General features: G+C 44.7%; 1 protein-coding gene across 1 annotated transcript in view; it reads left to right on the top strand.

Annotated features, from left to right (window-relative positions):
- The first annotated feature begins 14389 nt into the window (after positions 1-14389).
- P4HA3 (prolyl 4-hydroxylase subunit alpha 3) overlaps positions 14390-24663 on the top strand; it is a 105587-nt gene continuing 95313 nt past the window's right edge. The window contains exon 1 of the mRNA XM_073612803.1: positions 14390-16969. Coding sequence (XP_073468904.1) covers positions 16767-16969 — 203 coding nt within the window. The 5' untranslated portion in view covers positions 14390-16766. The remainder of the gene's footprint in view (positions 16970-24663) is intronic.

Raw genomic sequence — 24663 nt, 5'->3', positions numbered from 1 at the left:
TTAGAACAGTCTGACAGCAAAATGACAGTTTGAAGGAAAAAACTCATTTAAAACTACCCGCGGCTATTGCATTGCCGACAATACACATCAAGTTCATTGATAAAAACGGCATGGGAATTCCCCAAAGGGGAACCCCGAACCAAAATTAAAAAAAAAAAAATGACGTGGGAGTCCCCCTAAATTCCATACCAGGCCCTTCAGGTCTGATATGGATATTAAGGGGAACCCCGGCCAAAATTTTAAAAAAAAATGACGTGGGGTTCCCCCTAAATTCCATACCAGACCCTTCAGGTCTGGTATGGATTTTAAGGGGAACCCTGTGCCAAAAAAAAAAAAAAAAAAACGGCGTGGGGTCCCCCCAAAAATCCATACCAGACCCTTATCCGAGCACGCAACCTGGCAGGCCGCAGGAAAAGAGGGGGGGACGAGACATAGACTTTTAAAGGGTGTTCCGCGGCATTCGAATTTGCCGCGAACACCAGAAAATTGTTCGCTGTTCAGCGAACTTGCGAACAGCCAATGTTCGAGTCGAACATGAGTTTGACTCGAACTCGAAGCTCATCCCTATTCACAAGCAATTGAACAGGTGTACCTAATAAGGTGGCCTTTAAGTGTAGGTTGTGGCTGTACAGTGTTTTACACCTGCAGTAATAATTTAGGAAAGCCTAAAAGGTAAGGCAGGTCCTCTCTGGATGCTATATAAGCACTAGGAATGAGTTTAAGGCTTGGTCTGAACACAATTTCTGATCAAACCTTGGCAGTTCCGGTGGTCGGACGAACACCCAAACATTTACTAGTTCAACAAGAGCAGCGGTAATACTTCCGCTATTATACATGACAGCTTCCTGCTGAATTTTCAGGTTAAAGCATTCTATGCACAGATGGGAAGGAAAAGTTCAGGCATAAAGTTATAACATTAACAAAAGAAAGTGATGGACAGATGAACAACATGAATCAGTGCTGTTAAATTCTGGCCATTTATTGGGCTAAAAGTCAAACTACTGTCAAAAAAGGCATGAGAAGCTAGGCACTGCCATGGGGAGGATCTACCAAAGCAAACAAAAAATAATAAAAAAAGCATTCTTATTTAACCCCTTATTAATGCTGGATGTAGCTGGATGTAGCACCCAGTTGCACCCTCCTGGTTAGGCCGGTAGGTAAATTTAGTTTTTGCCTCCTTCTGTAATTTTACTGGCAGGGAGTTTGATTCCTTTCCCCCGCACCTAGAAGAAGTTTCAAGAGCATAGAGCGAGAGAATTCAAATAACCAGGCCTAATAGTGATTAAGGCCTAGCCAATCCCTGGGGAGGTGTGCCCAGATGGTGGCTGGGGAAGCACATATGTAGTCTGAAGCCCTGAAGAGATGGTCTTTCTCCAAGAAGGAGTGTTCCCAGCCTTAGTTTAAATTGCCCCACTAAGGCAAGCTTTAGATTGTGCTGCTGTTCTCTGAGGTCTCATGGCTGGAACTGGAACTACCTACAGCACTTCACCAAAGGGATATGATCTTGAGACAGATTTTTCTCATTCACTGGGAGGTGTCAGGGGGAAACTGGAAGGCTGAGGACTTAGGACTTTTGAGCCAGGAGCCTATATGGATTCCTGGTGACTGCGCTTCTGGGGTATAGGCACCAGACGTTGCTCTGACTGAGAATGCTCTCTTCGGGTCTCAGATACTGGCCATTCCCATGTCCTCTGGACTGTGAACTTTATGAAGAGTGCTTTCCTGTACTGTGCAGTGTTCCCAAAGTTGCACTGACTACCTGCAGCTGTGCAATACTGCAGGGTAACCGGGTGCCACAGAGACTCGCCTCATGGTCCTCACTGTGAGGATTTAAGATTGTTCAGAAAGATACCTCATGGTCCACAGCTGCGAGGCATTAAGACTGTTCAGAAAGATACCTCATGGTCCCCCCAGCGGTGAGTGTTTAAGACTGTTCAGAAAGTCAGAAAGATACCTCATGGTCCCCCCAGTTGTGAGGCTTTAAGACTGTTCAGAAAGCTACCTCATGGTCCATAGCTGTGAGGGTTTAGACTGTCCTGTCATTGATGTTGTTAGCCATTTTGAAGTGTCCCATACCCTAATCCCTTTCCTGTTACAAGTTCTGCAAGCAATAAATCTCAAAAAGATGAATCCCTAGACTGTTTATTGGAGCTGGAGTGAATGGACTGTTGCTTGGGTGGATGGTGGCCTCTCTACTGTTTCAGAGAAGAAAAGTTAAAACCAGAGGCCCCTGCGGGGGTAGCACTACATTAGTTAACCCTAATCAGCCCCACAAAGCCACATGCAAAGTCACACAAAGTGGATTTATACCCTTTGTTGCTATTAAATAATATTTTTAAATGGCAGTTGCGCACCTTTCTTTTAGCTACAAGAACCTTATGCAACCTTTGGATTTCTTTAAACTACAAGACATGCTCTGTATTCTATAAAAATCTTGCCATCTGGTAGCTCCACAGCCCCTCATGTGAGTGAATTAGACGTGATGACCGTCTGCTATGGAATTTCTAGAGTAGGAGTTTCCATAAACCTTTTCCAACATATTTCCCCCAGGGCTTGATAAGGGACTCTCTCCTATGAGCAGCGAGCTCGTTCTGTGTCCAGCAGTGTGAAAAAGCCTATTCCGTTCCTATGAGTGACGTCACCGATCACGTGACTTCTTCAGGGGTTCACGTGATCGGTGACGTCACGCGTAGGGACGGAATAGGCTTTTTCACACTGCTGGAGAGACTGCAAGGAGAGAGGCTTGCTCTGCACAGTTTTTTATGTGAGTACATCTGCTTAAGATTCTTAATAAAGCACTATCTGGTTATAACATACTTCACTAACAAGTACTTTTGTCCTGCATATTCTTGTATATATACACCTGAGATGTGGAGGCTGAGCTAGGACCCCAGCTAGGACCATAGCCACTTGTAACCAGCTGCCATTAGGATTACTCAACACCGGCAAGTGTGGATATAGGGACGCGATTGAGGCTTAGGACCTGGCGGTTTAGCTACAATTCTTGCAGTTGACCTAGCACCGCTAGGTAAGGGGCCACTACTTACATTAGTGTTCTATGCACGAAGAGGACACAGAGTGAATTGCATCCCAGACACCCCACTGTTGTCTTATTGAAAACACCAGAACCTGTTTTTGCACCTTAAATTACTTTTACAGTGGCACTTTAAGTTTGCTGCACCTACTGGCATGTCATTTACCATTTTATCGCAGGCCAGCACAGTTTTCTAAAATCACCATTGTTGGGACATTTTACTATGTTATTTACTTATATTATTTATTATTTATATAGCTTTGGATTGATTTGTTTGAATAGAGATATCTAGATCACCTTAAAGCACTGGCACTCTATACGTTTTGCACTATTTATAAGGATACGTTTCTGATTTCTATTTTCCACTTAATTTTATATGTATTTAATGTATTTTAGAGGTATTCACATGAAGATGCTTTTACACATTTCTTTTCACTAACACATGATGTTGATTATCACGATTTCAATAGTTTTTTAGTGTTAACACAAACTTATGCGATTTATTTATTTATTATGCGATTTTATGTGTTATGGGTATTCAGTATATATGAATTGATCACATACGGAGATTTACAGCATTCTGGTTAGCGCAGCACCCCCCCCCCTTACATTTCAGTTTAACTTTGGGTTTATGTTTGGCCCTTTTTCGGTGCGTGCAGCTGTCCAGTCGCATACGTGCGCTCCATCATTTTTTTCCCTGCGTTTTTTCTTCTTTTATTTTTCCAGTTGGGTAGCGCAGGAATATTCTTACTACATAGAGTCTGAGATGAATGAGAGTTGGAGAAAGAAAGGGGAAAAGAGGGAGGGAGGGAAGGAGGGAGGGAGAGAGGGAGAGAGAGAGGGAGGGAGGGAGAGAGGGAGGGAGAGAGGGAGTGAGGGAGGGAGAGAGAAAGAAGGAAAGAAGGAGGGAAGGAGAGAGAGAAGGAAGGAAAGAGGAATGGAGGGACAGCAGCCCCAGATCCTACACCACAATAGAAATGTGTATTCCAAATTTTAACAAAGCAGCAGATAAAGATACTCCAAACACCTGGTGCTAGCACTTCAATCATCCCGGCACTATGGTTGTTGTGGTGTTAGGATGATTGAAGCGCATTATTACAATTATTACATTGTAATATAAAATGAAATCATTCAACTCACCATAATCCAGAATCAGTGGGACCCTTGAGCGTGTCACCTGCCACGTCGCCTGCCACCAGATGCCATCAGGTGCCCCCAGCGGATCCCTCCCTACATCAGGTGTCCCCAGCGGAGCCCCCCTTACATCAGATGTCCCCAGCGGAGCCCACCTTACATCAGATGTCCCCAGTGGAGCCCCCCCCTTACATCAGATTCCCAAGCGGTGCCCCCCCTTACATCAGGTGTCCCCAGTGGAGCCCGCCTTACATCAGATGTCCCAGCGGAGCCCCTCCTTACATCAGATGTCCCAGCGGAGCCCCTCCTTACATCAGATGTCCCAGCGGAGCCCCCCTTACATCAGGTGTCCCCAGCGGAGCCCCTCCTTACATCTGGTGTCCCCAGCGGAGCCCCTCCTTACATCAGATGTCCCCAGCAGTGCCCCCCTTACATCAGGTGTCCCCAGTGGAGCCCTCCCTTACATCAGATGTCCCAGCGGAGCCCCTTCTTACATCACATGTCCCCAGCGGAGCCCCTCCTTGCATCAGGTGTCACCAGCGGAGCTCCCCCTTACATCAGGTGTCTCCAGCAGAGCCCCTCCTTACATCAGGTGTCCCCAGCGGTGCCCCCCTTACATCAGATGTCCCAGCGGAGCCCCCTTACAACAGGTGTCCCCAGCGGAGCTCCCCCTTACATCAGGTGCCCCCCTTACATCAGATGTCCCCAGCGGAGCCCCCCTTACATCAGATGTCCCAGCGGAGCCCCCCCTTACATCAGATGTCCCAGTGGAGCCCCTCCTTACATCAGATGTCCCCAGCGGTGGCCCCCTTACATCAGGTGTCCCCAGCGGAGCCCCTCCTTACAACAGATGTCCCCAGCGGAGCCCCCCTTACATCAGGTGTCCCCAGCGGAGCCCCCCCTTACATCAGGTGTCCCCAGCTGAGCCCCTCCTTACATCAGATGTCCCCAGCGGAGCCCCCCCTTACATCAGGTGTCCCCAGCGGAGCTCCCCCTTACATCAGATGTCCAAGCGTAGCCCCCTTACATCAGATGTCCCAGCGGAGCCCCCCCTTACATCAGGTTTCCCAGCGGTGTCTCTGCCGCCATTGCAGAAGGCTAAGGGGGAATTAAATAGTGTCTGCACCGGCTGCATGGTTACAATAGAACCACCGCCCACCCCCTTTCCATAACAGACCTGCAGACCAGCAGCGGGGCAGAGTGGGGCGGGGTGGGGGTGGGCGGAGCAGGGCGGAGCGGGGGTTGGCAGGGCAGAGCGGGGTGGGCGGATCGAGGGGTGGGCGGCGCCGCAGCAGCTCCATTTCTATTGTAGCCACCCAGCTCCACTCCACTTCTTCTGGTCTTCTTAAAAATGGCGGCCGGCCGTGGACCTCTAGCGGCGGCAAAAAATCGTGAAAAAACGGATTTCTTGGGAAAAGAGTCTAAATCCCGGGAATGTCCCGGGAAATTCGGGACAGTTGGTAAGTATGTACTTGCCAACACCTGGGTTAAATGAGCAACGCTAGTAAAGTAGATTTAATTATCTATTTGGTCTTTGGACAGCATATCAATCTAATATATCCTGGTGTGTCTCTTGGAATTTAGGGAATGGATACGTTTAGGCAATAAAGTTTGTTGTTTGTGGAGCGGTACCCCCATGAAGGCTGTAGATTGACTCTATACCCCACTGGCTACCCCGATTCAGCAGATTCTCTCTTACCTCTGACACCTTGGGTTCCATTCTGCAATATGATGTTAGCAGTGAGAAACTCACACAATAACACTGAACCGCTCAGAAAGTTTACTTCAGTGAATAATGGAACACAATGAACAATATGAATAAACACAAGCAATAATTGACAATTAGTATCAATGGATTCAGATATGCAAAACTAATAACCCTCTAAACACGTCTGAGAGTATACGTGAACAGGGGTACAGTGGGATAAATACCCAATATCTTTGAAACATATATTAGATACCTTCCCACTGAGGCCTCAACACACAGACAAATTGTAATATAATATTCCTTAATTCAAGAATACAGCATGGAATCTAACATGTACTCAATGGCTCCCCCTAAACTGTAATTCAGAGTTCAACCTATACATAGAGCAGCAATGCTGGGTAGAAAAGGAAGATGGTAAAAGTCCACTTTAACTCCAGATATCTTCAGCTAGCCTGTTCTTTGAACTGCAGTATTTGTAACCCACAAAGCAAAAGAGAAGAAATGACTGTAGAATAAATGATATGTTGCTTAACTGAAGAAATATTGCACTTGTAGATTCCTCCTTACAGTGCCTTTCAAAAGTATTCACCCCCCTTGGCTTTTTACCTATTTTGCTACATTACAGCCTTTAGTTCAATGTTTTTTTAATCTGAATTATATGTGATGGATCAGAACACAAAAGTCTAAGTTGGTGAAGTAAAATTAGAAAAATATATACATAAAACTATTTTTCAGAAATAAAAAACTGATAATTGGCACGTACGTATGTATTCACCCCCTTTATTATGAAGCCCATAAAAAGCTCCGGTGCAACCAATTACCTTCAGAAGTCACATAATTAGTGAAATGATGTCCACCTGTGTGCAATCTAAGTGTCACATGATCTGTCATTACATATACACACCTTTCTGAAAGGGCCCAGAGGCTGCAACAAAAGCAAGAGGCACCACTAACCAAACACTGCCATGAAGACCAAGGAACTCTCCAAACAAGTAAGGGACAATGTTGTTGAGAAGTACAAGTCAGAGTTAGGTTATAAAAAAATATCCAAATCTTTGATGATCTCTAGGAGCACCATCAAATCTATCATAACCAAATGAAACAACAGCAAACCTGCCAAGAGACGGCCTCACACCAAAATTCATGGACCGGGCAAGGAGGGCATTAATCAGAGAGGAGCACAGAGACCTACGGTAACCCTGGAGGAGCTGCAGAGTTCCACAGCAGAGAATGGAGTATCTGTACATAGGACGAAAATAAGCCGTACACTCCATAGAGTTGGGCTTTATGGCAGAGTGGCCAGAAGAAAGCCATTACTTTCAGCAAAAAACAAAATGGCACGTTTTGAGTTTGCAAAAAGGCATGTGGGAGACTCCCAAAATGTATGGAGGAAGGTGCTCTGGTCTGATGAGACTAAAATTTAACTTTTTGGCCATCAAAGTAAACGCTATGTCTGGCACAAACCCAACACATCACATCACCCAAAGAACACCATAGTGAAACATGGTGGTGGCAGCATCATGCTGTGGGGATGTTTTTCAGCACACCTTGTGTGGGGTTCTTTTCATTACCCCACCCCTGTTTCATGTCTGCAATTAATAGACTATTCTTACACCAAATCTTTTATTCTAGACGTTACACGCGCTTGCTCCTGATGTGTGGCAGTCCAGCCACGAAACTCGTAGAGCTACCAAATGTCGTGTTCTCCATAAATTCTACCCAAGTTTCTACAGCTATCATATAAATTTTACCCCACAGGATACTAAGGTTACTTGTCATGCAGGCATTACCCCATGTTTTATGGTTTTATACTAACTTCAATTTGGTGTATTGTGGAATATTGTAATGTTCATATTATCATTTATTTATGTTGTCATCATGTTCATTGTCAGTATCTCTCATCACTTGTAACTGATATTATTATTATATGCATTTTATACTTCTTATGAACTCATTAAATCTTCCCAATTGTTCACCAATTTATCTCATTGCAATCTCGCACTTCATTTAAAGTCCCACCCCCGTTGCTCTCCCCACTTTGATCATTACAGGGATGGAAACACATAACCTTACCAGGCCATGGTTTCATTTAAAGTCCCAAGGGATGGAAATAGGTGGCCTTACCAGGCCAAAATTTCACGTAAAGTCCCTAAATCTTCCTCCAATTTATTGTCCAGCAGGACAATGACCCCATACTGCTAAAGCAACACTTGAGTGGTTTAAGGGAAAACATGTAAATGTGTTGGAATGGCCTAGTCAAAGCCCAGACCTCAATCCAATAGAAAATCTGTGGTCAGACTTAAAGATTGCTGTTCACAAGCGCAAACTATCCAACTTGAAGGAGCTGGAGCAGTTTTGCAAGTAGGAATGGGCAAAAATCCCAGTGGTAAGATGTGACAAGCTCATAGAGACTTATCCAAAGCGACTTGGAGCTGTGATAGCCGCAAAAGGTGGCTCTACAAAGTATTGACTTTAGGGGGGTGAATAGTTATGCACATTGACTTTTTCTGTTAGTTTGTCCTATTTGTTGTTTGCTTCACAATAAAAAAAAAAACATCTTCAAAGTTGTGGGCATGTTCTGTAAATTAAATGATGCAAATCCTCAAACAATCCATGTTAATTTCAGGTTGTGAGGCGACAAAACACGAAAAATGCCAAGGGGGGGTGAATACTTTTGCAAGGCACTGTATATGTGAGTGTGATACAGTACTGACCTTACAGCGCAGGGAAAAGACAAGGCCCCAAAGTTCAGCTCTATGATGCTTGTGAAGAAGTAGATTCACCTCCGTGGAAGTCTCACCAGCAGTCTGTAAAAGAACTCACTCAGCAATACTGTACTCTCTATTGAAATGGGCAGGTGCCCTCTCACCACAATAGACTCAAAAGCTGTCAGGCTCCGTCCGTAATCCCCTCCTGATGTCTCCGTCTGGTGAAAATGGCGCCGTCGCGCTGTGCTGCAACTCTGGATGGGCTGAAGTGCAGGGGCTTCCAGTAGTTCTGAAGCGCAGTCCGGTCCGCTTGCTAGAACAGCAAAGATGTACTCTGAGATCCCTCAGAGGTGGGCGATCCGGCTCCATGCTGTATAGGCTGCAGTCTCTCACTCCTGGTCACACACAGACCTCCTGCTGGCAGGTGTTGAATGGTGTCCAGATTGGCTAAAAACAGGCTGCGGCTACATTTGTATTTTTTACTTCTCTGCCATTTTTTAAGAAGATTGGGTCATACATCCGTGCTGCCTATCTGTGGCCATAAGTGCCGCCTACCAGTGCTGCATATCAGTTCTGCCTATCAGCGCCCATCAGTGATGCCTATCAGTGATCATCAGTGCTGCATATTAGTGCCTCCTCATCAGTGCCACCTCATCAGTGCTGCCTCATCAGTGCCCATCAGTGCAGCCTACCAGTGCTGCCTATCAGTTAGGGTTGCCACCTGTCCGGGATTCACCCGGACAGTTCGGGTTTGGAATCATGTGTCCGGGTTTCAAACTGTCTGAAACCCGGACACATTATTCAGACTCAAAGCCAGCACTAACAATCCCCCCCCGCCCATACACAGACACACAGACGGGAGAGGAGAGAGGGCTCTATTTGCTCCTCTTCCTCTAGCCCCTACCCCTCTGTGTCTCACTCTCCAATCCCCGGCGCTATGCATCAGAAAAGGAAAGTGGGGGGCCGGAAATTTGAAGTCCAGCAGCCTCCGATACATCTGGGCGAGAGGTGCTGACACCCTCCCTCTTGTCAATCATCTGGGACACGTGACCGGTCCCAGATGATTGCAGGGCCAGTGAGGGGGCGCGACGGGGCACGGCTCGCGCATGCGCAGTGGGTGCCCAGCTGTGAAGCCACAGCCGGGCGCCCACAGTTGAAATGCCGGCGCCGACGAGTGGAGGGGGGGATGAGCGGGGCTTTGATCCCCCACATCGCTGGACCCATGGACAGGTAAGTGTCCGATTAAAAGTCAGCAGCTGCAGTATTTGTAGCTGCTGACTTTTAATTGTTTTGTTTTTTTTTTTGTTTAATGGGAACCCCGCTTTAATTGCAAAATATATGTATAGTTTATACTATAAAAAAAGATTGCAGTGTGCCGCTAAAGTGTTCGGGTTTGACTTGAAGAAAAGGTTTCAACCCCACTATCAGTCCCTATTAGTGCCTCCTCATCAGTGCCCATCAGTGCTGCCTCATCAGTGCCCACCAGTGCTGCATATTAGTGCCTCCTCATCAGTGCCCATCAGTGCCTCCTCATCAGTGCCCATCAGTGCTGCCTCATCAGTGCCCACCAGTGCTGCATATTAGTGCCTCCTTATCAGTGCCCTTCAGTGCTGTCTCATTAGTGCCCACCAGTGCTGCTTCATCAGTGAAGGAGAAAAATTACTTACTACAAAATTTCATAACAGAAACTAAGAAAAGCTTTTTTCTTTTTTTCAAAATTTTTTTACTTTTTTTTATTTTTTAAGCAAAAAAAACAGTGGGGGATCTATTGTCACTGGTGGGGATCTGTTTTTGTGTAAGGGTCTATTGTTGATGGGGGGGTCTTATGATGCTAGTAGGGATCTACTATTGAGGGAGAGGTCTATTGTTGATGGCTGCTGGGAGATCTGTTGTTGCTGCTGGGAGGTCTAATACTGCTGGGTGGATATTCTGTTGCTGAGGGTGGTATTTTGGTGTGGTTGGTCCATTGTTGCTATGTGGGGGGGTCTATTATTGTATGGGGGAACTATTGTTGCTGGGTGGGGTCTGTTCTTGCAGGGTTGACTCTATTGTTGCTGGGGCGAGGTTCATTGTTGCTGGTGGGGTCCATTGTTGTGTGAGGGATCTGTTGTTGCTGGGGTGGGGTCTATTGTTGCTGTGGGGATCTATTGTTGCTGAAATGAGGTTCAGTGTTGCTGGGGGAGCCTTTTGTTGTGTGAGGGATCTATTGTCGCTGGGGTGGAGACTATTGTTGCTGGATGGATCTATTGTTGCTGTGGGGGTAGTGTTGCTGGGGTGGGGTCCATTTTTGCTGGGGGAGTCTTTTGTTGCTGCGGGGATCTATTGTTGCTGAAGTAAGGTATATTGTTGTTGGGGGAGTCTATTGTTGTGTGAGGGATCTATTGTTGCTGAGGTGGGGACTATTGTTACTGGGGGATCTGATGTTGCTGGGGAGGCTTTTGTTGTTGGGACGACGTCCATTGTTGCTGGGTGAATCTATTGTTGTGTGAGGGATCTATTGTTGCAGGGTTGGGGTCTATCGTGGCAGGGTTGGGGTCTATTGTTGCTGGGGTGAGATCCATTGTTTATCCGGCCCTTGGGACACTATTTCATTCATTGACACCAACAAAGGGGCACAATTCCTAACAATGACACCGGCAATGGGGCACAATTCTTCCCAATGACATCAATGATGCGGCACAGTTCCTCTCAGTGTCACCAATGATGGGGCACAATTCCTTCTAATGACATCAATGATGCGGCACAGTTCCTCTCAGTGTCACCAATGATGGGGCACAATTCCTCCCAATGACACCAATGATGGGGCACAATTCCTCTCAGTGACACCAATGATGGGGCACAATTCCTCTCAGTGACACCAATGATGGGGCACAATTCCTACCAATGACATTAACAATGGGGCATAGATCCTCCCAATGACACCAACAGTGGGGCACAATTCTTTCCAATAACACCAACAATGGGGCGCAATTCTTCCCAATGACATCAACGATGGGGCACAGTTCCTTTCAATTACACCAACAATAGGGCACAAATCTTCCCAATGACACCAATGATGGGGCACAATTCCTCTCAGTGACACCAACGATGGGGCACAATTCCTACCAATGACATTAACAATGGGGCATAGATCCTCCCAATGACACCAACAGTGGGGCACAATTCTTTCCAATAACACCAACAATGGGGCGCAATTCTTCCCAATGACATCAACGATGGGGCACAGTTCCTTTCAATTACACCAACAATAGGGCACAAATCTTCCCAATGACACCAACGATGGGGCACAATTCCTACTAATGACATCAATGAGGGGGCACAGTTTCTCCCAATGACACCAACAATGGGGCACAATTCTTTCCAATAACACCAATGATGGGGCACAATTCCTCTCAGTGACACCAACGATAGGGCACAATTCCTACCAATGATAGCAAAGATGGGGCACAGTTCGCCCACTGACACCAAAGATGGGGTTATGTTTACTCCAACTGATGCTATGACATTTTCTACTCCCAATGGCCACACTCCGGCCCCCCTAAAATCTGAAGGACAGTAAACTGGCCCTTTGTTTAGAAAGTGTGGAGAATCCTGTATTAAAGAAAACAACAAAAAAAAATTACCCCTAATCGTCCACTAGATGGCGATGAAGGCCTTTCACAATTCATCACTGTTATTTGTCAGGAGTCAGAGGTGAAGGTTTGAGTTCCTCTCTGCAGGAAATCTTTTGACCACCAGAGGAAAGGTCATCAGAACCTCCAGGTCACAGGTCACATCGCTCAGCAAACAAAAGTATTCATTTTCAGGGCAGGCTGAGAAAATAAAACGTACTTTATTTTATTGAGGAAGAACCTTTTTGTCACCATAATACAATAATAAATGCTCAGGGTTGCTGCACAGCCATTCAACTGGTCTGACTGGTGGAAATATTATCGCTATTGACAAGCAATAAAAAATGTGATCGAAAGTCGAATTCTAGCCTATGCTATGCAAAAGTCAAGAACACAAAATACTTTTGGTCTGGAGTACTACTTGCTGACCGGGCCTTTTCTGGAACTTTTCGTTTGTAAGCTTAAATTTGTATTTTTTGCTAGAAAATTACTTAGAAACCCCAAACGCTATATATTTTTATCAGCAGAGACCCTAGAGAATAAAATGGCGATTGTTGCAATATTTTATGTCACACTGTATTTGCGCAGCGGTCTTTTGGAAGATTTTACCCCCTTCCTGACCACAGCACTTTTTGCGATTCGGCACTGCGTCGCTTTAACTGGCAATTGCGCGGTCGTGTGACCTTACACCCAAACAAAACTGACGTCTTTTTTCTCCCCACAAATAGAGCTTTCATTTGGTGGTATTTGATCACCTCCTGCAGTTTTTATTTTTTGCGCTATAAACAAAAATAGAGCGACATATTGAAAAAAAAAAAGCAATATTTTTTACTTTTTGCTATAATAAATATCCCCCAAAAATATATTATAAAACACATTTTTTTCTCAGTTTAGGCCGATATGTATTCTTCTACATATTTTTGGTAAAAAAAAAAAAAAAAAAAATTGCAATAAGCGTATATATTGATTGGTTTGCGCAAAAGTTATATGCCCCGCACACACGGTCGGACATTGATCGGACATTTCGACAACAAAATCCATGGATTTTTTCGATGGATGTTGGCTCAAACTTGTCTTGCATACACACGGTCGCACAAAGTTGTCGGAAAATCCGATCATTCTGAACGCGGTGACGTAAAACACGTACGTCGGGACTATAAACGGGGCAGTAGCCAATAGCTTTCCTTCTTAATTTATTCTGAGCATGCGTGGCACTTTGTGCGTGGGATTTGTGTACACACGATCGGAATTTAAAGCATCGGATTTTGTTGTCGGAAAATTTTATCTCCTGCTCTCAAACTTTGTGTGTCGGAAATTCCGATGGAAAACGTGTGATGGAGCCTACACACGGTCGGAATTTCCGACAACAAGGTCCTATCACATATTTTCCGTCGGAAAATCCGACCGTGTGTATTTTGCATTAGAGTTTTCAAAAATTATGGCATTTTTTTATTATAATTTTTTTTTTTTATTAGTAATGGCGGCGATCTGCGATTTTTATCATGACTGTGACATTATGGAGGACACATTGGACACTTTTGACACTATTTTGGGACCATTGTCATTTATACAGTGATCAGTGCTATAAAAATACACTGATTACTGTGTAAATGACACTGGCAGGGAAGGGGTTAATTACTAGGGGGCGATCAAGGGGTTAAGTGTGTTCCAGGGAGTGATTCTAACTGTGGGGGGGAGGGGCTACCACTGACATGACAGAGATCACTGCTCCCAATGACAGGGAGCAGTAGCTCCCTGTCATGTCACAAGGCAGAACAGGGAAAATGCCTTGTTTACAAAGGCATCTCCCCGTTCTGCGGCTCTGTGACACGATCGCGGGACACCGGCGGACATGGAGTCCGCAGGACCCGCGGGCACGGTCACGCTGTACGCGGCGGGTGCGTGCACTCCCACTAGCCCCGCCGATTAAAGGGGATGTACAGGTACGCCCATTTGCCCACCGCTGCCATTGTGCCAACGTATATCAGCGTGCAGCGATCGGCAAGTGGTTAAATGCAATTTTTTTAGAAAAAAATACACTTTTTTTAATAAAAAAAAAAAACAGTAAGGTTAGTCCAATTTTTTTGTATAACGTGAAAGATGATCTACAGTAAATAGACACCTAACATGTAATGCTTTTAAATTGCGCACGCTCGTGGAATGGCAACAAACTAAGGTACTTAAAACGTTCCATAGGCAAAGCTTTAAAAATGTTTACAGGTTACCTGTTTAGAGCTACAGAGGAGGTTTTGCACTTCAGTTATCATTCCATGTATGTGCATTTCATTAGTGTGGTGATTGCACTTTGTGTGGTGGCTGCTCTGAAAAATTGTTTGTTCTTTTTCCTTTTTGCACTATCAATAGCACGGAGTTCTTTTAACATACTGTATATATTATATCTTCTCACACTACTATTACTGGCCGGATCACCAGGTGAAAAAATAAAGAAATAAAGGTATAAAATTGTAAAAGAAAAAGAAAAAAAACAAAAAAAAAAAGAACTGGTTACCTAAAAATATTACATTGTTGGTTTTATGCTTTATAGGTTTATATTCATTTTAAAACCTCGTCTACCGGAGAAGTTTCAAGGAACGAGTTGACTTTTGGCATTCTGTTGTGAGAGCGGAGAAAGGGGAATGAATGGGGCTGATCTGTCTGCATGAAGAATACTCCATTCCCCACCTCCTCCCCCCAGCCTGGGCTATCCCACAATTATTAGACTGCTGCAGAGGAGCTGCCAGAACACGGACCGCAGACAGAGACTCACTCAGCTGTCCTTTCACCCAGCACATGGAGATGCTTCATTCTCCCTAGAGCAAGATTGCTGATCTCTCGGAATCTCCTCTCCAAAAACTTTGGGTGCATTTGTACCCTTGGATCTGCATTGTCCCTCACCATATTTCTAGAGGAAAAAGAAAAAACTTTGTGGTTTGGGTGGATTTGTACCCTTGGTTCTGCCTCGTCCATCTCCGAATTTCCAGAAGAAAAAGAAAACTTTGTGGTTTGGGTGGATTTGTACCCTTGGTTCTGCATTGTCCCTCACCACATTTCTAGAGGAAAAAGAAAACTTTGTGGTTTGGGTGGATTTGTACCCTTGGTTCTGCATTGTCCCTCACCATATTTCTAGAGGAAAAAGAAAAAACTTTGTGGTTTGGGTGGATTTGTACCCTTGGTTCTGCATTGTCCCTCACCACATTTCTAGAGGAAAAAGAAAACTTTGTGGTTTGGGTGGATTTGTACCCTTGGTTCTGCATTGTCCCTCACCACATTTCTAGAGGAAAAAGAAAAAACTTTGGGTGGATTTGTACCTTTGGTTCTGCATTGTCCCTCACCACATTTCTAGAGGAAAGAGAAAACTTTGTGGTTTGGGTGGATTTGTACCCTTGGTTCTGCATTGTCCCTCACCACATTTCTAGAGGAAAAAGAAAAAACGTTGTGGTTTGGGTGGATTTGTACCCTTGGTTCTGCCTCGTCCATCTTCGAATTTCCAGAAGAAAAAGAAAACTTTGCGTTTGTGGGTTCATTGTACCCTTGGGTCTGCCCGAATTTTATTACCAAATTTTCAGAGGAAAAAGAGAATTTTGCAGTTTGTGTTAATTTGTACGCTAGGTGCTGCTGCGCCCAACTCAGAATTGCCACAGGAAAAAGAGAACTTTGTGGTTTGGCTGGATTTGTACCACCTGGTTCTGCCCCATCCATCACCGAATTTCCAGAAGAAAAATAAATATCTGCAGTTTGTGTGGATTTGTACCCTTGGTTCTGGTTCTGCCAAAATTCCAGAGGAAAAAGAGAATTTTGCAGTTTGAGTGGAGTTTTACGCCTGGTTCTGCCCGAATTTCATTACCGAATTTCCAGAGGCAAAGCAGAATTTTGTCATTTGCGTGGATTTGTACGCTTGGTTCTGCCCCACCCATCACCGCATTTTCACAGGAAAAAGAAAACTTTATGGTTTGGGTGGATTTGTATCCTTGGTTCTGCCTCATCCATTACTGAATTTCCAGAAGAAAAATAAATCTTTGTGGTTTGGGTGGATTTGTACCCTTGGTTCTGTCCCGTCCATCACCGAATTTCCAGAGGAAAAATAAATCTTTGGGTGAATTTGTATGCCTGGTTCTGCCCCGTCCATCACCAAATTTACAGAGGAAAAAATAAACCTTTGTGGTTTGGGGCGGATTTGAACCCTTGGTTCTGCCCCATCCATCATCGAATTTCCAGAAGAAAAATAGAAAATTTTGCGGTTTTGGGTGAATTTGTATGCTTGGTTCTGCCCTGTCCATCACCAAATTTTTAGTAGAAAAACTTGCAGTTTGGGTGGATTTGTATGCTTGATTCTGCCCCATTCATCACTGAATTTCCAGAAGGAAGAGAAAACTTTACAGTTTGCGTGAGTTTGCACACTTGGTTCTGCCCCGTCCTACACCAAATTTCCAGAAGTAAAAGAAAACTTTGCAGCTTAGGTTGATTTTTATGCTTAGTTGTGCCCTGTCCATCACCAAATTTCCAGGGATAAAAGAAAACTTTGCTTTGTTCTGCCCCGGTGACTAAAAGGCGTGCTTACCTTCTGGCGGAGGATGTGGTTCTGCGGCCATCGTTCTTGGGACAGAAAATGGATGTGGTTCTTATTTTTATGGTTGGGATTCGTAGAGTTCACCATTGCAGACATGTACAGCTCCATGTCGAATATCCAGCAGGCTCTGGAGACGGAGAAGGTATTAGTAGAGCACCTGGGGACTTACTTGGAGGACGAGACCTTCCGGCTTAATGACCTACGCAGGTAAGATGATACTAAAAGTCGCCGTAATTACTTTTCTTTGTCTTGTAAAGCTGAGAATTTAACTGGAAATTGTTTATTTTCTGAACATTCATTCAAATTCTTTTTAATGGTTGGTTAAAATTGTTTTAGACGGTAGTGATGAGAAAATTCTAAAGGGCAGGATGGAAATTTTTTTCTTGAGTGAACAAAAATCTAACTGTGAATGTGGCTCGGGACAAAAATGTACATATTGTAATAAAACATGTTTGATACCTCGGGGATTCCATTCAAATAGCAGATCTGGTAGAAATTGTAAGGGCTTTAGAACAAATTTAGTTGACTGTAGATGGTAGTAGATTGTAAAGTCAAATGTACTGATGACCATTTCTATACGAAAGAATTTCAAAATTTAGGTGGGACTGAAGGTAATTTTTTAAAAGTTTCGAATAGAATAAAGGTAGGGTTATAACCCCTATTTGTTTGTTTTTTTTGTTTTTTTGCTATTCGTCTTCAATTGAGGAGATTTCACTTCACTTCCTGTCCTATAACCAAAACAGGAAGTGAAAGAAAATCCCTTCAAAATGAAGGCATCCCTGGTTGGAACTAACGTCCTCATTGGAAGTTTGGAAATTACGTTTACTTTTATGTTCGGTGATAATGATCACCAGGACAAACAGAGAAGGTGAATAAGAAAAAAGAAATTACAGCCTTGGTTTTTAAACACTTTTAGAAGCTGTTTTAATTTTATACTGAGTATGCAGCTTCATTATCTTTTAAACCTGGCCTAGTTTCCCGTTCAGGCTGGTGCCATGACTGCTGCCCCAGGTTCCCTATATCAGGGTGGCTCTTTAAGAGAACTTAGTGCAGGGATGGTGGGAATCCCTAACATTGGGCACAGCAGGTGTGAAGACCCATGACCTCAGTGAGGGGATGGTGGGGACCCCTCACAATGGGCGCATCAGGTGTGTAGACCCCAGAACTCAGCACAGGGATGGTGGGAACCCCTCATAATGGGCACAGCAGGTGTTCAGACCCAGGAACTCAGCACAGAAATGGCGGGAACCCCTCATAATGGGCACATCAGGTGTGAAGACCCAGGAACTCAGCACAGGGATGGTGGGAACTCCTCATAATGGCCACAGCTGGTGTACAGACCCGGGAACTCACCTCAGGGATGGTGGAAACCCATCTTAATGGGCACATCAGGTGTGAAGACTCAGGAACACAGGACAGGGATGGTGAGAAGTCCTCATAATGGACACAGCAGGTATACAAACCCGGGAACTTTAGCACAGGGATGGTGGAAACTCCTCATAATGGCCACAGCAGGAGTTCAGACCCAGGAACTCATTTCAGGGATGGTCGGAACCCCTCATAATGGACACATCAGGTGTGAAGACTCAGGAACTCAGCACAGGGATGGTGAGAACTCCTCATAATGGACACAGCAGGTGTACAGACCCAGGAACTCAGCACAGGGATGGTGGGAACACCTCATAATGGGCACAGCAGGTGTGCAGACCTGGGAACTTGGTACAGAAAAGGTGGGAACCCTCACCCACATTTTAATTAAGTAAATTAGCAAACTCAATCTCTAAAATCAACATGTTGATGTCATAGGTTATTTTTAATTTTTGAAGCTTTTATTAAAATAATCCCCAGTGATCCTGCCAATCGAAGGTCCTTTCTTTTATGAAGTGACAACACCCCAACTCCCAGTTGTGATCCTGTGTTGTCACTCCGTCATTAGCTCTCCCAGCAGAGAATACAAGAGGCCCTGCTAATGCACATTGCACAGACATGGTCCACCATTGTCACCACGGGAAATTCACCTCTAGCAGCCATTGCTGGAGAGCGCGTACCGTGGGCAAGAAATTGATGCAAAGAGGCCACGGGTGATCAACAGCACAAACATGCAGCAAAAGATGAAAAAAGTGAAAACAGTATTTTTTTTTTTTATGTCAATTGTTTATGATACACAGGGCTTTAGCACAGTTAATGTTACTGATTTAGGGTTTACAGCTAGTATAAGAGATATCAGAACAGAATTTTTCATTTTTTCTCAGCCAAAGCAAATTTTTTTAATCACACACCAGCTTCATATATCTCCCATTAGAAAGCCAGAAGCTAATACTATAATCCCCATATACCTGGAGGGCTTCTGTGGGCCCCGGGTTTATGTGATTTGTACTGGGACCCAGTGAGCAGTCTCTGTATATGATTTGAATATTCGAGGAGTTTGGTTTATGATGGTCTGTGCTCGGAAGCTCACAGCGGATGGGATACGGCTAGTTTAGTAGCTTTTGGCAATTACTGAGGATCCAAAATACACAAACACTTCATTTAGAGAGAGAAATGCAGAGCAGACCCTACCATGGAGGGGTCTACAAGAACCAGAGAAAGGGCCTCTTTGTCTATAGACCAGCACAGAGATCGGTTCATGCTGAAAATTAATGTGCTGCATCTGTAATGAGTTACATAGACACCACTGAGAGGACAAGAAGGAGAGCGAGATATGAGATAGATGATAAATAGATAGATAATTTATTGGATATTAGATAGATACATACACTATATTGTCAAAAGTATTGGGACGCCTGCCTTTACATGCACATGACCATTAACCACTTCAATACAGGACATTTATACACCCCTCCTGCCCAGACCAATTTTTAGCTTTCAGCGCTCTCACACTTTGAAAGCCAATTACTCAGTCATGCAACACTGTACCCAAACAACATTTTTATAATTTTTTTTCATACAAATAGAGCTTTCTTTTGGTGGTATTTAATCACCACTAGGTTTTTTATTTTTTGCGACATAAGTGAAAAAGGAGCGAAAATTTTGAAAAAAAAAAAAAACACTTTTTTTTTCATTTCTATGATAACATTTTGCAAATAAGTCATGTTTGTTCATACATTTGGGTCAAAATTTATACTGCTACATCTCTTTGGTAAAAATAACCCAAATTAGTGGATAATATTTAGTCTCTGTGAAAGTTATAGAGTCTACAAGCTATGGTGCAAATCATTGAAAATTGATCACACCTGATGCACTGACGGACAATCTCATTTCTTGAGGCCCTGAAATGTCAGGGAAGTACAAATACCCCCCAAATGACCCCTTTTGGAAAGTAGACAGTCCAAGGTGTTTAGTAAGAGGCATGGCGAGTTTTTTGAAGTTGAAATTTTTTCCCACAATTCTTGGGAAATTTAAGATTTTTTTTTTTTCACAAAATTGTCATAATAACAAGTTATTTCTCACACACAGCATATGCATACTTCCAATTACAGACCAAAATACATTCTGCTACTCCTCCTGAGTATGGCGATACCACATGTGTGTGACTTTTACACAGCCTGGCCACATACAGAGGCCCAACATTGAAGTAGTACCTTCAGCCGGTCAAGGAGCATAAATTACAGATCTCATTTCATTCCTTCCTATCACACTTTTGAAGGTCCTTGAGCAGAAGGACAGTGGAATTACCCACAAAATGACCCCATTTTGGAAAGCAAACACCCCAACGTATATTCTATGAGGCATGGGCTGTAGATAGGTACTCGGGTACTCTGATGGGCTGGAGACAGGTACTTGGTTACTCTGATGGGCTGGAGACAGGTACTCGGTTACTCTGATGGGCTGGTGACAGGGACTCGGGTACTCTGATGGGCTGGAGATAGATACTCGGGTACTCTGATGGCCTGGTGACAGGTACTTAGGTACTCTGATGGCCTGGTGACAGGTACTCGGGTACTCTGATGGGCTGTGACAGGTACTCATGTACTCGTGTACTCAGATGGACCTTGACAGGTACTCGTGTACTCAGATGAACTGTGACAGGTACTCAGATGAGCTGTGACAGGTACTCAGGTACTCGTGCACTCAGATGGACCGTGACAGGTACTCAGATGGACTGTGACAGGTACTCAGGTACTCAGATGGACTGTGACAGGTACTCAGATGGACTGAGACAGGTACTGAGGTACTCAGATGGACTGTGACAGGTACTCAGGTACTCAGATGAACTGTCACAGGTACTCAGGTACTTGGGTACTCACTCAGATATACTGTGACAGGTACTTAGATGGGCTGTGACAGGTACTCGGGTACTCAGATGGGCTGTGACTCGGGTATGTAGATGGGCTGTGACAGGTACTTTGATGGGTGGTGACAGGTCCTCTTTTTTGGGGGGGGAATCAGTGTGGTTGGTGTACACTGTGAGCGGTAACGAGATGTTACCGCAATCTCCTTCTCACACACGATCTGTGTGTGAGGAGGAGGAGCCTGTAACATCTTGTTAACGCGGTTTGTTGACCGTGATTGGACACAGCTGGTCATGTGGAAAAGAGCCAATTTCATTTACTCTTTACTTCGATTGGGGTTGGGCTGTGTCAGGGTGACAAGCCTAGTCCCCAATCGCTGCTTTGTGCGCGCCCTAGGGGCGTGCACGAGCGCCGTGCATGTGGGCAGTACATGTAACCGGCTGTGATTGGACACAGTCAGTCACGTGGTAAAAAGCCATTTTTTATTGGCTCTTTACATGGATCTGGGATGGGCTGTGTCCGAGGGACATTCCTTATCCCGATCACCAGGGGACCCGCAGGAGCGGCGAGAAGCCGAGGACCTCATATCACGCTCACCAAGGATGGGAGATCCCATCTGCGGACGTCATATGACTATAGACTATATGACTTCAATTGAAGTGGTTAATGCCATCCCAGTCTTAGTCCGTAGCGTTCAATACTGAGATGGCCCACCCTTTGCAGCTATAACAGCAAGGTTATAGGAATGTGTCTATGGGAATGTTTGACTATTCTTCCAGAAGCGCATTTGTGAGGTCAGGCACTGATGTTGGATGAGAAGGCTTGGCTCGCAGTCTCCGCTCTAATTAATCCCAAAGGTGTTCTATCGGGTTGAGGCCAGAACTCTGTGCAGGCCAGTCAAGTTCCTCTACTCCAAACTTGCTCATCCATGTCTTTATGGACCTTGCTTTGTGAACTGGTCCAAATCATTTGGTGGAGGAGGGATTATGGTCTGGGGTTGTTTTTCAGGGGTTGGGCTTGGCCCCTTAGTTCCTGTGAAAGTGTCAGCATACCAAGACATTCTGGACAATTTCATGCTCCCAACTTTGTGGGATGGCCAGTCAAGTTCCTCCATCCCAAACTCGCTCATCCATGTCTCTATGGACCTTGCTTTGTGAACTGGTGTGCAGTTATATTGGAAACAGGAAGGGGCCATCCCCAAACTGTTCCCACAAAGAGACAGACAGGATGCAGAGAGAAGGTAGTATGGAATACACAAGCAGAAGGCAGGGAGAAGGCAATATGGAAGAAACGAGCAGGAAGGCAGTATAGAAGAGATGAGCAGGAAGGTTGTATAGAGGAGACGAGCAGGAAGGCAGTATAGAAGAGACGAGCAGGAAGGTAGTATAGAAGAGACCAGCAGGAAGGTAGTATAGAAGAGACGAGCAGGAAGGTAGTATAGAAGAGACGAGCAGGAAGGTTTTATAGAAGAGATGAGCAGGAAGGTAGTATAGAAGAGACGAGCAGAAAGGTTGTATAGAAGAGACGAGCAGGAAGGTTTTATAGAAGAGATGAGCAGGAAGGTAGTATAGAAGAGACGAGCAGGAAGGTTTTATAGAAGAGATGAGCAGGAAGGTAGTATAGAAGAGACGAGCAGAAAGGTTGTATAGAAGAGACGAGCAGGAAGGTTTTATAGAAGAGATGAGCAGGGAGGTAGTATAGAAGAGACGAGCAGGAGGCAAGGAGAAGGTAGTATAGAAGAGACGAGCAGGAGGCAAGGAGAAGGTAGTATAGAAGAGACGAGCAGGAAGGTAGTATAGAAGAGACGAGCAGGAAGGTTGTATAGAAGAGACGAGCAGGAAGGCAGTATAGAAGAGACAAGCAGGAAGGTAGTATAGAAGAGACGAGCAGGAAGGTAGTATAGAAGAGATGAGCAGGAAGGCAGTATAGAAGAGACGAGAAGGAAGGTTTTATAGAAGAGACGAGCAGGAAGGTAGTATAGAAGAGATGAGCAGGAAGGCAGTATAGAAGAGACGAGCAGGAAGGTTTTATAGAAGAGATGAGCAGGAAGGTAGTATAGAAGAGACGAGCAGGGAGGTAGTATAGAAGAGATGAGCAGGAAGGTTGTATAGAAGAGACGAGCAGGAAGGTTTTATAGAAGAGATGAGCAGGAAGGTAGTATAGAAGAGACGTGCAGGAAGGTAGTATAGAAGAGACGAGCAGGAAGGTAGTATAGAAGAGACGAGCAGGAAGGCAGTATAGAAGAGACAAGCAGGAAGGTAGTATAGAAGAGACGAACAGGAAGGTAGTATAGAAGAGACGAGCAGGAAGGCAGTATAGAAGAGACGAGCAGGAAGGTAGTATAGAAGAGACGAGCAGGAAGGCAGTATAGAAGAGACAAGCAGGAAGGTAGTATAGAAGAGACGAGCAGGAAGGTAGTATAGAAGAGACAAGCAGGAAGGTAGTATAGAAGAGACGAGCAGGAAGGTAGTATAGAAGAGACGAGCAGGAAGGTAGTATAGAAGAGACGAGCAGGAAGGCAGTATAGAAGAGACAAGCAGGAAGGTAGTATAGAAGAGACGAGCAGGAAGGTAGTATAGAAGAGATGAGCAGGAAGGCAGTATAGAAGAGACGAGCAGGAAGGTTTTATAGAAGAGACGAGCAGGAAGGTAGTATAGAAGAGATGAGCAGGAAGGCAGTATAGAAGAGACGAGCAGGAAGGTTTTATAGAAGAGATGAGCAGGAAGGTAGTATAGAAGAGACGAGCAGGGAGGTAGTATAGAAGAGATGAGCAGGAAGGTTGTATAGAAGAGACGAGCAGGAAGGTTTTATAGAAGAGATGAGCAGGAAGGTAGTATAGAAGAGACGAGCAGGGAGGTAGTATAGAAGAGATGAGCAGGAAGGTTGTATAGAAGAGACGAGCAGGAAGGTTTTATAGAAGAGATGAGCAGGAAGGTAGTATAGAAGAGACGAGCAGGGAGGTAGTATAGAAGAGACGAGCAGGAAGGTTGTATAGAAGAGACGAGCAGGAAGGTTTTATAGAAGAGATGAGCAGGAAGGTAGTATAGAAGAGACGAGCAGGAAGGTAGTATAGAAGAGACGAGCAGGAGGCAAGGAGAAGGTAGTATAGAAGAGAGGAGCAGGAAGGTTGTATAGAAGAGACGAGCAGGAAGGTAGTATAGAAGAGATGAGCAGGAAGGTAGTATAGAAGAGACGAGCAGGAAGGTAGTATAGAAGAGACGAGCAGGAAGGTAGTATAGAAGAGACGAGCAGGAAGGTTGTATAGAAGAGACGAACAGGAAGGTAGTATAGAAGAGATGAGCAGGAAGGTAGTATAGAAGAGACGAGCAGGAAGGTTGTATAGAAGAGACGAGCAGGAAGGTAGTATAGAAGAGACGAGCAGGAAGGTTGTATAGAAGAGACGAACAGGAAGGTAGTATAGAAGAGATGAGCAGGAAGGTAGTATAGAAGAGACGAGCAGGAAGGCAGTATAGAAGAGACGAGCAGGAAGGTAGTATAGAAGAGACGAGCAGGAAGGTAGTATAGAAGAGATGAGCAGGAAGGTAGTATAGAAGAGATGAGCAGGAAGGTTGTATAGAAGAGACGAGCAGGAAGGTTTTATAGAAGAGATGAGCAGGAAGGTAGTATAGAAGAGACGAGCAGGGAGGTAGTATAGAAGAGACGAGCAGG

This window comes from Aquarana catesbeiana, linkage group LG02 (assembly GCF_042186555.1).
Source record: "Aquarana catesbeiana isolate 2022-GZ linkage group LG02, ASM4218655v1, whole genome shotgun sequence".
In the NCBI taxonomy this organism is placed as follows: Eukaryota; Metazoa; Chordata; class Amphibia; order Anura; family Ranidae; genus Aquarana; species Aquarana catesbeiana.
Note: the sequence above shows the minus strand (reverse complement) of the source record. Positions and strands in the feature narration are given on the sequence as shown.